General features: G+C 44.9%; 1 protein-coding gene across 3 annotated transcripts in view; it reads left to right on the forward strand.

The window, feature by feature from the left end:
• The window catches only part of TM6SF1 (transmembrane 6 superfamily member 1), a 46,326-nt gene that overhangs the window by 27,451 nt on the left and 3,762 nt on the right, over positions 1–15,113 (forward strand). For 2 of the 3 annotated variants that reach the window (XM_038767298.1, XM_038767300.1), the window contains 4 exons: positions 619–701; positions 2,207–2,328; positions 6,823–6,927; positions 12,231–12,323. In XM_038767298.1, coding sequence (XP_038623226.1) covers positions 619–701; positions 2,207–2,328; positions 6,823–6,927; positions 12,231–12,323 — 403 coding nt within the window. The remainder of the gene's footprint in view (positions 1–618; positions 702–2,206; positions 2,329–6,822; positions 6,928–12,230; positions 12,324–15,113) is intronic. The other variant, XM_038767299.1, reaches the window with a different exon arrangement.

Raw genomic sequence — 15,113 nt, forward strand, 5'->3', positions numbered from 1 at the left:
ATCATCATCAATCGTATTTATTGAGCGCTTCCTGTGTGCAGAGCACTGTACTAAGCGCTTGGGAAGTACAAGTTGGCAACATATAGAGACAGTCCCTACCCAACAGTGGGCAGTATCCACCCCAGTGCTTAGTACAGTGCCTGGAACAGTCATTCATTCATTCACAAAGCCACATGGCAGATGAGTGCCGGAGCCGGGATGAAAATCCATGTCCTTCTGATTCCCAGGCCCAGGCTCTATCCAGATGAGGAAACTGAGGTTCAGAGAAGCACAGTGACTTGCCCAAGGTCACACAGCAGGCGAGTGGCAGAGCCGGGATTAGCCACTAAGCCATGCTGCTTCTCAGTTGTTCCAGAAGCGCTCAGTCCGTGATAACTAAAAATGACCAAGTCATTCATTCATTCTATCATTTATTGAGCGCTTACTGTGTGCAAAACACTGTACTGAGCGCTTAAGTCATGGAAGGAAGCCGGCGGACCTTTGACGTCCAGCGCAGTCTGCCCGGTACAGGCCTGGTGGTAGAATCACTAATCTGAGGGGAAGTGGAAGCCCCTGGATTCCTGGGGAGGCTCTTCTCTTGTGATGTCGGAGGATTTAAGCCATGAATTTCTTTTGCAGGGAAAATTACCGAACCGTTGGCCTGTATTGGGTGGGATCAGTTCTCATGAGCATCATTGTTTTCCTCCCAGGGAACATTGTAGGTAAGGTGCTTCTCCTTAAAATCATAATATTAATAATAATAATAATAATTGTGGTATTTGTTGAACACTTACTATGTACCAGGCACTGTACTAAGCGCTCGAGCAGATGCAAGCTAATCAGGTTGGACACAGCCCCTGTCCCCCGTGGGGCTCGCAGTCTTCACCCCCATTTACAGATGAGACAGTTGAGGCCCAGAGAAGCGAGGTGCCCAAGGTCACACAGCGGACAGTGGTGCTGCCGGGATTAGAACCCAGGGCCTTCTGATTCTCAGGCCCATGCTCTAGCCACTGGGCCACACTGCTTCTCCTGGATTAGGTTGAAAAGGAAGCCACTGAGTCAGTCAATCAGTGGTATTTATTGAGCGCTTACCATGTGCAGAGCACTGTTGAGCATTTGGGAGAGTAAAATCCAACAGAATTAGCTGTCACGTCCTCTGCCCTTAACGATCTTATAGGAATATATATGGAAATTCTGTCTCTTTCCCCAAACGGACGTTGGTTTTGCCCCTGCGGATCAGAGGTGGAATCCCAACCATAATAAAAATCACATTTACTTGCATAATTGTCTCTACCACATAATTGCCGCCCCCCGATTATTGAGGCGGAAATGAGGCTTGGCCTTTCAAGGCTTTAGTGTGGCTTTAGGAGGCCGGAGTGTGCAGAGCAATGTACTGAGTGCTTGGGAGAGTCTAATAGAAAAACAGAACAGACCCATCCCCTGCCCGCAACAAGCTTCCAGTCTGTTGCGATTTCCTTAGACTCCCAAAAGCAAACGGTGTTACCCGGCACAGTCCAACGCATCCCAGGGTGGGCGAAAGATCTCCAAGATTTCTCTCTCCCCATCCCGGTAGCTTGGCTGAATGGATAGAAATCCCGGTGGCTTGGAAGTCAGAAGGCCCTGGGTTACAATCCCTGCTCTGCCACCTGTTAACTGTGTGACCTTGGACGAGTCACTTCACTTCTCTGGGCCTCAGTCCCCTCATCTGTAAAATGGGGATGAAGACTGTGAGCCCCATGGGAGACAGGGACTGTGTCAAACCTGCTTAACTTGTGTCTACCCTAGTGCTTAGAACAGTGCTCGGCACATAGTAAGCGCTTTGCAAGTACCATCATCATTGTTATTTTATTTTATTTTATTTTAATTATTTTTTTAATATAAATTTATTTTATTTTATTTTGTTAGTATGTTTGGTTTTGTTCTCTGTCTCCCCCTTTTAGACTGTGAGCCCACTGTTGGGTAGGGACTGTCTCTATATGTTGCCAATTTGTACTTCCCAAGCGCTTAGTCCAGTGCTCTGCACATAGTAAGCGCTCAATAAATACGATTGATGATGATAATGACTGTCTCTATATGTTGCCAGTTTGTACTTCCCAAGCACTTAGTACAGTGCTCTGCACATAGTAAGCGCTCAATAAATACGATTGATGATGATGATGATGATGTTATTTCATCCAACCATCTCAGGTGACTCTCCTCTCTCCCCTTCTCTTTCTCATCCGCACAGGAAAGTACGGAACGAGAATCTGTCCGGCTTTTTTCTTAAGTCTCCCATACGTGTGTCTCCCGGTGTGGGCTGGTTTCCGAATCTACCATCAGCCCTCGGAGAATTGCAGCGCTCCGGCAAAGGTGATTCCCTCCGTAGAGAGCGGCCCGTAATTCCTCACGGAAACGTGGGGTCAGAGACGCGTTCCCGGGGCCACGTTGTGGCATCGTGGGCCTGGGATTCAGAAGGCCGCGGGTTCTGATTCCGGCTCCGTCGCCTGTCTGCTGTGTGACCTTATGCAAGTCACTTCACTTCTCTGGGCCTCAGTGACCTCATCTGTCAAATGGGGATTAAGGATGGGAGCCCCGATCCACTAGGCTATGTGCTTCTACAAGACTTGGCTGTCTTCAGGTATATGAAGCACTTGTATATATTCAGGAGAAGCAGCGTGGCTCAGTGGAAAGAGCACGGGCTTGGGAGTCAGAGGTCATGGGTTTGAATCCTGGCTCCGCCACTTATCGGCTGTGTGACTTTGGGCAAGTCGCTTAACTTCTCTGTGCCTCAGTTACCTCATCTGTAAAATGGGGATTAAGATTGTGAGCCCCCCATGGGACAACCTGATCACCTTGTATCCCCCCCAGCGCTTAGAAGAGTGCTTTGCAAATAGTCAGCGCTTAATAAATGCCATTATTATTATATATTTGTACGGATTTATTACTCTATTTTACTTGGACATATTTACTATTGCATTAATTTTGTTAATTATGTGCATTTAGCTTTAATTCTATTTGTTCTGACGACTTTGACACCTGTCTACATGTTTTGTTTTGTTGTCTGTCTCCCCCTTCTAGACTGTGAGCCCGCTGTAGGGTAGGGACCGTCTCTATATGTTGCCAACTTGTACTTCCCAAGCACTTAGTACAGTGCTCTGCACACAGTAAGTGCTCAGTAAATACGACTGAATGAATGAATGACAGGGACTGTGTCCAATCTGATTGGCTTGATCCACCCCAGCGCTCAGTACAGTGCCTGGCACACAGTAAGCTCTTAACAAATACCACAGTTATCGTTATTATTATTATTATTATGAGTTGGGCGGACCCTCCTATCCTATCTGTCCTATCTCCCGCTGTTGGGTAGAGACCATCTCTATATGTTGCCAACTTGTACTTCCCAAGCGCTTAGTACAGTGCTCTGCACACAGTAAGCGCTCAATAAAAATGACTGAATGAATGAATCTATCATCTATTATCTATCTATCATCTAAATCTATTTGTCTATCCTATCTATCTATTCTATCTATCCTGTCTATCTATCTATCTATCTATCTCTATCTATCTATCTATCTATCTATCTATCTATCTATCTATCTATCTATCCTATCCTATCCTATTTATCTACCTATCTACCTATTTTACATACATACTAAAACACCAGATATATTTTGGCAGCGGATGGGTAATTAGTACGGCGTGTCTGGAAATCATTGCTGTTTATTTATTTATTTATTTTACCTGTACATATCTATTCTATTTATTTTATTTTGTTAGTATGTTTGGTTTTGTTCTCTGTCTCCCCCTTTTAGACTGTGAGCCCACTGTTCGGTAGGGACCGTCTCTATATGTTGCCAACTTGTACTTCCCAAGCGCTTAGTACAGTGCTCTGCACACAGTAAGTGCTCAATAAATACGATTGATTGATTATTCAATCCAGCCCCCTGCCTCTGGTCAGGAGACCGAGCTCCGCCCTGGACCAGTAGTTATATTTTCTTTCTTCCCGGGTTCCCGGAGACCATCTCTTGGGGAGAGGCTAGATTTTTTTCTTTGGTGTTTGTTAAGCGCTTAATATATACCAGGTACTGTTCAGAGCACTGGAGTAGATCCAAGCTAATCAGATTGGACCCAGACCCTGTCCCTCCCCAGGCTCACAGTCTTCATCCCCATTTTACAGATGAGGTCACTGAGGTATGGAGAAGTGAAGTGACTTTCCCAAGGTCAAACAGCAGACACTTCCTAGCTTCCCCACGTACTAATCAATCAATGGTGTCTCCTGGAGACTTTCTGTTCTCAGAGGCCTGAACTAAGCACTTGGGAAAGTTCCGAAACCTTGGAGTCGGTGATTCGATTCCAGGCCCAAAGGGGCCATCTCTCTAGTCCATCGTATTTATGGAGCACTTACCGTGTGAAGAGCACTGTACTAAGCGCTTGGGAGAGGACAACAGAACAACAAACGGACACATTCCCTTCCCATAACGCGCTGACAGTCTAGAGGGGAAGACAGACAATAGTATAAATAAATAAATGACGTTTCTGGACATAAGTGCTGTGGGGCTGGGAGGGGGCAAGAACAAAGAGAGCAAGTCAAGGCCACGCAGAAGGGAGTGGGGAAAAAAAACTCTGTCAAATCTGTCAATCTATCAAATATATATATAAATATATCATCATCATCATCATCAATCGTATTTATTGAGCGCTTACTATGTGCAGAGCACTGTACTAAGCGCTTGGGAAGTACAAATTGGCAACATATTGAGACAGTCCCTACCCAACAGTGGGCTCACAGTCTAAAAGGGGGAACCACATATCAAATATGTGGTTTGATATATAAATATACATAATATATTTATCAAACATAATATATCAAACCACATACCTGTAGCAAACAAAAACTCCTTACCTTTTCCTTCAGCTGTCTCTCCCTCCTACCTAACTTCGCTGATCTCCTCCTATAACCTAACCCACGCACTCTGCTCTTGGTTTTTTAATATTTTATGGTATTTGTTAAGCGCTCACTACTGTCAGGCACTGTTCTAAGCGCTGGGGTAGACACAAGCTAATCGGGTTGGACACAGTCCCTGTCCCCCAAGGGGCTCCCAGTTTTCATCCTCATTTTACTGGATGAGGTCACCGAGGCCCAGAGAAGGGAAGCGACTTGCCCAAAATCCCACAGCAGACAAGTGGCGGAGGCGGAATTAGAACCCAGGTCCTTCTAACTCCCAGGCCTGTCCTCTTGCCACAAGGCCACGCTGTTACTTTAAGTGATGGTGTCTTTTCTTCAGCATCTTTGCTCTCTCTCAGTTTCCTCCAGCGTGGATCTTGAGACTTTTCTCAGGCGCCATCAGCCTGCTATAACTCTTCCCTCTCCTCGTTAATAATAATAATAATAATAACAATGATGGCATTTGTTAAGCGTTTACTAGGTGCAAAGCACTGTTCTAAGCGCTGGGGAGGTTACAAGGTGATCAGGTTGTCCCACGTGGGGTTCACAGTCTTAATCCCCATTTTACAGATGAGGTAACACAGAGAAGCGAAGTGACTTGCCCAAAGTCACACAGCTGACAAGTGGTGGAGCCGGGATTTGAACCCATGACCTCTGACTCCAAAGCCCGGGCTGTTTCCATTGAGCCACGCTGCTTCTCATTAATGGCTGCCTCCCCCTCTAGACTGCAAGCTGCCTGTAGGCAGGGAATGGGTCTTTTCTACTGTTATAGTGTCCTCTCTCAAGTGCTTAGCACAGTGCTCTGCACATAGTAAGTTCTCAGTTAATACGATGGATTGATTAAGCTCCTTGTGGGATGGAAATGAGTGACCTTGGGCAAGTTGCTTCACCTCTCTGGGCCTCAGTTACCTCATGGATAAAATGGGGATTAAGACTGTGAACCCCATAGGGGACAGGGACTGCGTCCAACTTGTATCCACCCCAGCGCTTAGTACAGTGCCTGGCACATAGTAAGCGCAGACCAACTCTGTTCTATAGTCAAGCACTTAGTACAGTGCTCGGCACATTTTAAGTGCTAAATCATCAATCGTATTTATTGAGCGCTTCCTATGTGCAGAGCACTGTGCTAAGCGCTTGGGAAGTACAAATTGGCAACATATAGATTGATTAAGCTCCTTGTGGGCAGGTAATGTGTTTACCAACTCTGTTCTGCTGTCCTCTCCCAAGCGCCTAGTACTGTGTTCTGCCCACAGTAAACACTCAATAAATAATAATAATGGAGTTTATGAAGCGCTAACTATGTGCAAAGCACTGTTGTAAGCGCTGGGGAGGTTACAAGGAGGTCAGGCTGTCCCACCGGGGGGGCTCTCAGTCTTCACCCCGATTTTACAGATGAGGTAACTGAGGCCCAGAGAAGTGAAGTGACTTGTCCAAAGTCGCACAGCTGACAGGGTCAGGATTTGAACCCATGACCTCTGACTCCAAAGCCCGGGCTTTTTCCACTGAGCCATGCTACTTATGATTGACTGTGAGCCCACTGTTGGGTAGGGACTGTCTCTATATGTTGCCAATTTGTACTTCCCAAGCGCTTAGTACAGTGCTCTGCACATAGTAGGCGCCCAATAAATATGATTGATTGATTGATTGATTGATTTTATTTTGTTAATATGTTTTGGTTTGTTCTCTGTCTCCCCCTTCTAGACTGTGAGCCCACTGTTGGGTAGGGACCGTCTCTATATGTTGCCAACTTGTTCTTCCCAAGTGCTTAGTACAGTGCTCTGCACACAGTAAGCGCTCAATAAATACGATTGATTGATTGATTGATTGATTGATCAGTCTTTTTACCCCCCCCCCGGCCCCGTAATCGATTTTTCTGCTTGAACTGAGTTGCTGCTCGATGTATATACTGTGTGTTCCAGGTGATTGAGGATGTCCAGAAGAAAGGATTGCTGCGGAGACCATGTGATCTACTCCTGGTTGTGTACCTGATCTTTGCTACTGGATTTTGTATTTTCCGGGGTTTGGTAAGCCCTGCGGAAAAGGTCGTGGTGACGCTGTATCGTCTAGGAACTAATAATAATAATAGTAATAATAATGATATTTCTAAGCACTTGCTGTGTGCCAGGCACTGTACTAAGTGCTGGGGTGGATACACGCAAACGGAGTTGGACGCATTCCCCCTCCCACGTGGGGCTCACGGTCTTGATCCCCATTTTCCAGATGAGGTAAGCGGAGGCCGGGGAAGTGAATGGCTTGCCCAAAGTCACGCAGTAGACGAGTGGTGGAGCTGGGATTAGAACCCATAACCTTCTGCCTCCCAAGCCTGTGCTCTAGCCACTTCACCGTGCTGCTTCTCCATTAGGTTTTTGGACAAAACGGGGGCTGGGGTGCCGGAAGCAGCATGATAATAATCATTATGGTGTATAATAATAATAATGGTGACATTTATTAAGCGCTTACTATGTTCAAAGCACTGTTCATTCATTCATTCAATTGTATTTATTGAGTGCTTACTGTGCAGAGCACTGTACTAAGCGCTTGGGAAGTACAAGTTGGCAACATATAGAGACGGGCGGGCTCACAGTCTAGAAGGGGAAGACAGACAACAAAGCAAAACATATTAACAGAATAAAATAAATAGAATAGTAAATATGTACAAGTAAGAGTAATAAATATGTACAAACATATATACAGGTGCTGTGGGGAAGGGAAGGAGGTAAGGTGCAGGGGATGGAGAGGGGGACAAGGGGGAGAGGAAGGAAGGGGCTCAGTCCGGGAAGGCCTCCTGGAGGAGGTGAGCTCTCAGTAGGGCTTTGAAGGGAGGAAGAGAGCTAGCTTGGCGGATGGGCAGAGGGAGGGCATTCCGGGCCAGGGGAAGGACGTGGGCCGGGGGTTGACGGCGGGACAGCGCTTAGTACAGTGATCTGCACACAGTAAGCGCTCAATAAATACGATTGATGACGATGATGACAGGCAAGAACGAGGGACAGTGAGGAGGTTAGTGGCAGCGGAGCGTAAGCGCTGGGGAGGTTACGAGGTGATCAGGTTGTCCCACATGGGGCTCACAGTCTTAATCCCCATTTTACAGATGGGGTAACTGAGGCACAGAGAAGTGAAGTGACATCCCCCAAAGTCACACAGCTGATAATTATCGGAGCCGGGATTTGAACCCATGACCTCTGACTCCAAAGCCCGGGCTCTTTCCCCTGAGCCACGCTGCTTATTAAGTGCTTACCTGCCAAGCATTGTGCTAAGGGATTGGATAGAGAAGCAGTGCGGCTCAGTGGAAAGAGCCCGGGCTTTGGAGTCAGAGGTCATGGGTTCGAATCCCGGCTCCGCCACATGTCTGCTGTGTGACCTTGGGCAAGTCACTGAACTTCTCTGAGCCTCAGTTCCCTCATCTGTAAATGGGGATTGACTGTGAGCCCCACGTGGGACAACCTGATCATGTTACATCCCAACAGTGCTTTGCACATAGTAAGCGCTTAACAAATGCCATCATTATTATTATTATTATTTCTAGACTGTGAGCCCACTGTTGGGTAGGGACCGTCTCCATATGTTGCCAACTTGTACTTCCCAAGCGCTTAGTACAGTGCTCTGCACACAGTAAGCATTCAATAAATATGATTGATTTATTGATTGATTGATTAAAAAAAAATGCGAGAAGCAACGTGGCCTACTGAGAAGCGGTGCAGCCTAGTGGGTAGAGCAAGGGCCCAGGGGTCCAAAAGATCGGGGTTCTCTGTGCCAAGCACTGTGCGAAGGGATTGGGTAGATTAAAAAAAAACCCGAGAAGCAGCTTGGCCTGCTGAGAAAAAGCATAGCCTAGTGGTTAGAGGACAGGCCTGGGAGTCGGAAGACCTGGGTTCTAATCTTGCCTCCGACACTTGTCTGCTGAGTGACCTTGGGCAAGTCGCTTCACCTCTCTGGGCCTCAGTCACCTCATGGATAAAATGGGGATTAAGACTGTGAACCCCATAGGGGACAGGGACCGCGTCCAACTTGTATCCACCCCAGCGCTTAGTACGGTGCCTGGCACATAGTAAGCGCTGAACAAATACCATCAGCATTATTATTAGTGCTTAGTTCAGTGCCAGGCACATAGCACTGAACAAATATCATCATAATTATTATTAGCGCTTAGTACAATGCCTGGCACATAGCGCTGAACAAATACCATCAGTATTATTATTAGTGCTTAGTTCAGTGCTGGCACATAGCACTGAACAAATATCATCATTATTAGTATTATTAGCTCTTAGTACAATGTCTGGCACATAGTAAGCGCTGAACAAACACCATCATTATTACTATTAGTGATTAGTACAGTGCCTGGCACATAGTAAGAACTGAACAAATACCATCATCATTATTATTAGTGCTTAGTTCAGTGTTTGGCACATAGTAAGTGCTGGACAAATATCATTATTATTATTAGCACAAAGTACAATGCCTGGAACATAGTAAGCACTGAACAAATATCATCATTATTACTATTAGCCATTAGTACAGTGCCTGGCACATAGTAAGCACTAAACAAATATCATCATTATTACTATTAGTGATTGGTACAGTGCTTGGCACATAGTAAGTGCTAAACAAATATCATCATTATTACTATTAGCGATTAGTACAGTGCTTGGCACATAGTAAACGCTGAACAAATATCATCATTATTACTATTAGCGATTAGTACAGTGCCTGGCACATAGTAAGCACTAAACAAATATCATCATTATTACTATTAGTGATTAGTACAGTGCTTGGCACATAGTAAGCGCTGAACAAATATCATAATTATTACCATTAGCGATTAGTACAGTGCCTGGCACATAGTAGGCACTGAACAAATATCATCATTATTACTATTAGCGATTAGTACAGTGCTTGGCACATAGTAAGTGCTAAACAAATATCATCATTATTACTATTAGTGATTGGTACAGTGCTTGGCACATAGTAAGTGCTAAACAAATATCATCATTATTACTATTAGCGATTAGTACACTGCTTGGCACATAGTAAATGCTGAACAAATATCATCATTATTACTATTAGCGATTAGTACAGTGCCTGGCACATAGTAAGCACTAAACAAATATCATCATTATTACTATTAGTGATTAGTACAGTGCTTGGCACATAGTAAGCGCTGAACAAATATCATAATTATTACCATTAGCGATTAGTACAGTGCCTGGCACATAGTAGGCACTGAACAAATATCATCATTATTACTATTAGCGATTAGTACAGTGCTTGGCACATAGTAAGTGCTAAACAAATATCATCATTATTACTATTAGTGATTAGTACAGTGCCTGGCACATAGTAAGCGCTGAACAAATATCATCATTATTACTATTAGCGATTAGTACAGTGCCTGGAACATAGTAAGTGCTTAACAAATATCATCATTATTACTATTAGCGATTAGTACAGTGCCTGGCACATAGTAAGCGCTGAACAAATATCATCATTATTACCATTAGCAATTAGTACAGTGCCTGGCACATAGTAAGCGCTGAACAACTATCTTCATTATTACTACTAGCGATTAGTACAGTGCCTGGCACATAGTAAGCACTGAACAAATATCATCATTATTACTATTAGTAATTAGTACAGTGCCTGGCACATAGTAAGCGCTGAACAAATATCATCATTATTACTATTAGCTATTAGTACAGTGCCTGGCACATAGTAAGCGCTGAACAAATATCATCATTATTAGTATTAGCGATTAGTACAGTGCCTGGCACATAGTAAGTGCTTCACAAATACCATCATTATTATTATTATTGTTAGCACCTATAGAGTGTCTGGCACATATTAAGCGCTTCACACAACACATATGTATTTATGTATATATGTATAATACTATTTATATTGATGCCTGAATACTTGTTTTGATGTGTACGTATCTATAATTTTATTTATTTATATTCATGCCTGTTTACTTGTATTTGACTTGTCAGCTGTGTGACTTTGGGCAAGTCACTTTGCTTCTCTGTGCCTCAGTTGCCTCATCTGGAAAATGGGGATTAAGACTGTGAGCCCCACGGGGGACAACCTGATCACCTAGTAATGATAATAATAATAATGTTGGTATTTGTTAAGCGCTTACTATGTGCCAAGCACTGTTCTAAGCACTGGGGGGGATACAATATTGGCATTTATTAAGCGCTTACTATGTGCAAAGCACTGTTCTAAGTGCTGGGGAGGTTACAAGGTTACAAGGTGTCCCACGTGGGGCTCACAGTCTTAATCCCCATTTTACAGATGAGATAACTGAGGCCCAGAGAAGTTAAATCAATCAATCAGTCAATCAATCGTATTTATTGAGCGCTTACTGTGTGCAGAGCACTGTACTAAGCGCTTGGGAAGTACAAGTCGGCAACACATAGAGATAGTCCCTACCCAACAGCGGGCTCACTTGACTTGCCCAAAGTCACACAGCTGACAAGTGGCAGAGCCGGGATTTGAACCCATGACCTCTAACTCCAAAGCCCGGGCTCTTTCCCCTGAGCCACGCTGCTTCTCGATACAGGGTCATCGAGGTTGTCCCACGTGGGGCTCACAGTCTTCATCCCCATTTTACAGATGAGGGAACTGAGGCCCAGAGAAGTGAAGTGACTTGCCCAAAGTCATACCCCAGCGCTTAGAAAATAATAATAATAATAATGGCATTTTTAAGCGCTTACTATGTGCAGAGCACCGTTCTAAGTGCTGGGGGAGGGGTTACAAGGTGATCAGGTTGTCCCACGGGGGGCTCACAGTCTTCATCCCCATTTTACAGATGAGGTAACTGAGGCTCCGGGAAGTGAAGTGACTTGCCAAGGCCACACAGCAGACATGCGGTGGAGTCGGGATTCGAAGCCAGGGCCTCTGACTCCAAAGCCCGGGCTCTTTCCACTGAGCCACGCTGCTCCTCCTAGCCACGCTGCCCCTCCTATGTGCTTGGCACGTAGTAAGAGCTTAACAACAAACCCAAATTATTATCGTTATTATTACTAATACCATAAAACAACCCCCTTCCCCCCAATCCCCCCACATTCCATGCTATACTCTCCTTCTCTCCTTCTTTCTCAGTCTGGGGGCTCCTGAAGGGGTTGGGGTCCACTGTTGGGGAGGGACCGTCTCTCTATGTTGCCAACTTGGACTTCCCAAGGGCCTAGTCCAGTGCTGTACACACCGTGAGCGCTCAATAAATACGATTGATTGATTGATTGATTGATTGGGGTATCCCGGGCAGGCAGGAACCCCGCGTCCAGCGTCAGGGTAACAAGGCCCATCTTTTCCCAACTGCTTTGCCCCCGCTTAGATCGCCCTGGATTGTCCCACGGAGCTGTGCCAGCTGTACCTCCAGACCCAGGAGCCCTACCTGAAGGACCCCGCCGCCTACCCCAAGCTGCAGGTAATCCCGGCCACCCCCGGCCCACCATCATCGTATTTACTGAGCGCTTACTGTGTGCAGAGCACTGTACTAAGCGCTTGGGAAGTCCAAGTTGGCAACATATAGAGAGAGTCCCTACCCAACAGTGGGCTCACAGACTGAGCCCCTTCCTTCCTCTCCCCCTCGTCCCCCTCTCCATCCCCCCCATCTTACCTCCTTCCCTTCCCCACAGCACCTGTATATATGTATACATGTTTGTGCATATTTATTACTCTATTTTACTTGTACATATCTATTTTATTTTGTTAGCATGTTTGGTTTTGTTCTCTATCTCCCCCTTTTAGACTGTGAGCCCACTGCTGGGTAGCGGCTGTCTCTATATGTTGCCAACTTGGACTTCCCAAGCGCTTAGTACAGTGCTCTGCGCACAGTAAGCGCTCAGTAAATACGATTGTTGTTGTTGTTGATTGTTGTTAAAAGATACGGACCATACGGACCACCCGCCCCTGACTCAGCCCCCCTTCCCTTCCCCACAGCACCTGTATATATGTATATATGTTTGTACATATTTATTACTCTATTTATTTATTTATTTATTTTGCTTGTACATATCTATTCTATTTATTTTATTTTGTTAGTATGCTTGGTTTTGTTCTCCGTCTCCCCCTTTTAGACTGTGAGCCCACTGTTGGGTAGGGACTGTCTCTAGATGTTGCCAACTTGGACTTCCCAAGTGCTTAGTACAGTGCTCTGCACACAGCAAGCCCTCAATAAATACAATTGTTGTTGTTGTTGTTGATTGTTGTTAAAAGATACGGACCATACAGACCACCCGCCCGACTCAGCCCCCATTTCCTTCCCCACAGCACCTGTATATATGTTTGTACATATTTATTACTCTATTTATTTAGGTATTTATTTTACTTGTACATATCTATTCTATTTGTTTTATTTTGTTAGTATGTTTGGTTTTGATCTCTGTCTCCCCCTTCTAGACTGTGAGCCCACTGTTGGGTAGGGACTGTCTCTATATGTTGCCAACTTGTACTTCCCAAGCGCTTAGTACAGTGCTGTGCACACAGTAAGCGCTCAATAAATACGATTGATTGATTGATTTCCTCTTCTCCCTCTTCCTTCTGCCTCACTCCGACTCGCTCCCTTTATTATCTCCGCACTTTATTAGATCCATAATGTATTTATCCCTACTCGCCGCTGTCTCCCCCTCTAGACTGGAAGCTCGCTTTGGGCAGGGAATGTGTCTGTTAATTGTCCCAGCTGCTTAGTACAGTGCTGTACATACATTATTAGAGAAGCGGCGTGGCTCAGTGGAAAGAGCCCGGGCTTTGGAGTCCGAGGTCATGGGTTCGAATCCCGGCTCCACCACTTGTCAGCTGTGTGACTTTGGGCAAGTCACTTCACTTCTCTGGGCCTCAGTTCCCTCATCTGTAAAATGGGGATTAAGACTGTGAGCCCCCCGTGGGACAACCTCATCACCTTGTAACCTCCCTAGCGCTTAGAACAGTGCTTTGCACATAGTAAGCACTTAATAAATGCCATTATTATTATTATTATTATTATTATTATTACTCAATAAATGTGATGGCTTGCTTGATTGATTGAAGTACTATGAGCTTGTTGTGGGCAGGGAGTGTGTCCATTCTGTTGTACTCTCCCAAGCGCTTAGTACAGTGCTCTGTAGAAGAAGAATGATGGCATTTGTTAAGCGCTTACTACGTGCAAAGCACTGTTCTAAGCACTGGGGAGGATACAAGGTGATCAGGTTGCTCCCCGTGGGGCTCACAGTCTTAATCCCCATTTTCCAGATGAGGGAACTGAGGCCCAGAGAAGTCAAGTGACTTGCCCAAAGTCACACAGCTAAGTGGCAGAGCAGGGAGTTGAACCCACGACCTTTGACTCCCAAGCCCGGGCTCTTTCCACTGCGCCACGCAGCTTCTCGTCTGCAGTAAGCACTCAATAAATATGACTGAATGAACTAGTAAGCATTTAACAAATACTCATCTTCGCCTTCTCCTCCTTTTTATCTACTCCAGCGCTTAGTAAGCAGCGTGGTTCAGTAGATAGGCTCGTGGTTCAGTAGATAGTAGATAGATAGGTACAAGTAAAATAAATAAATAGAGTAATAAATATGTACAAACATATGTACATATATACAGGTGCTGTGGGGAAGGGAAGGAGGTAATCAATCAATCAGTCGTATTTATTGAGCGCTTACTGTGTGCAGAGCACTGTACTAAGCGCTTGGGAAGTCCAAGTTGGCAACATATAGAGACAGTCCCTACCCAACAGTGGGCTCACAGTCTAAAAGACTGTGACTTAACTTCTCTGGGCCTCCTGGGGATTAAGACTGTGAGCCCCACGTGGGACATCTTACCTCCTTCCCTTCCCCACAGCACCTGTATATATGTATATATGGTTGTACTATAGTAATATTTATACTTATATTTATATTTATTATATAAATATATATATATATTTATTACTATACTATAGTAATATAGTAGTAATATTTATTACTCTATTTATTTATTAATTTATTTTACTTGTACATATCTATCCTATTTATTTTACTTTGTTAGTATGTTTGGTTCTGTTCTGTCTCCCCCTTTTAGACTGTGAGCCCACCGTTGGGTAGGGACCGTCTCTGTGTGTTGCCAAGTTGTACTTCCCAAGCGCTTAGTACAGTGCTCTGCACACAGTAAGCGCTCAATAAATACGATTGATGATGATGACGACCTGATTACCCTGTAGCTACCCTAGCGCTCAGAACAGTGCTTGAGGCATAGCTTAACG

This window comes from Tachyglossus aculeatus, chromosome 26 (assembly GCF_015852505.1).
Source record: "Tachyglossus aculeatus isolate mTacAcu1 chromosome 26, mTacAcu1.pri, whole genome shotgun sequence".
In the NCBI taxonomy this organism is placed as follows: Eukaryota; Metazoa; Chordata; class Mammalia; order Monotremata; family Tachyglossidae; genus Tachyglossus; species Tachyglossus aculeatus.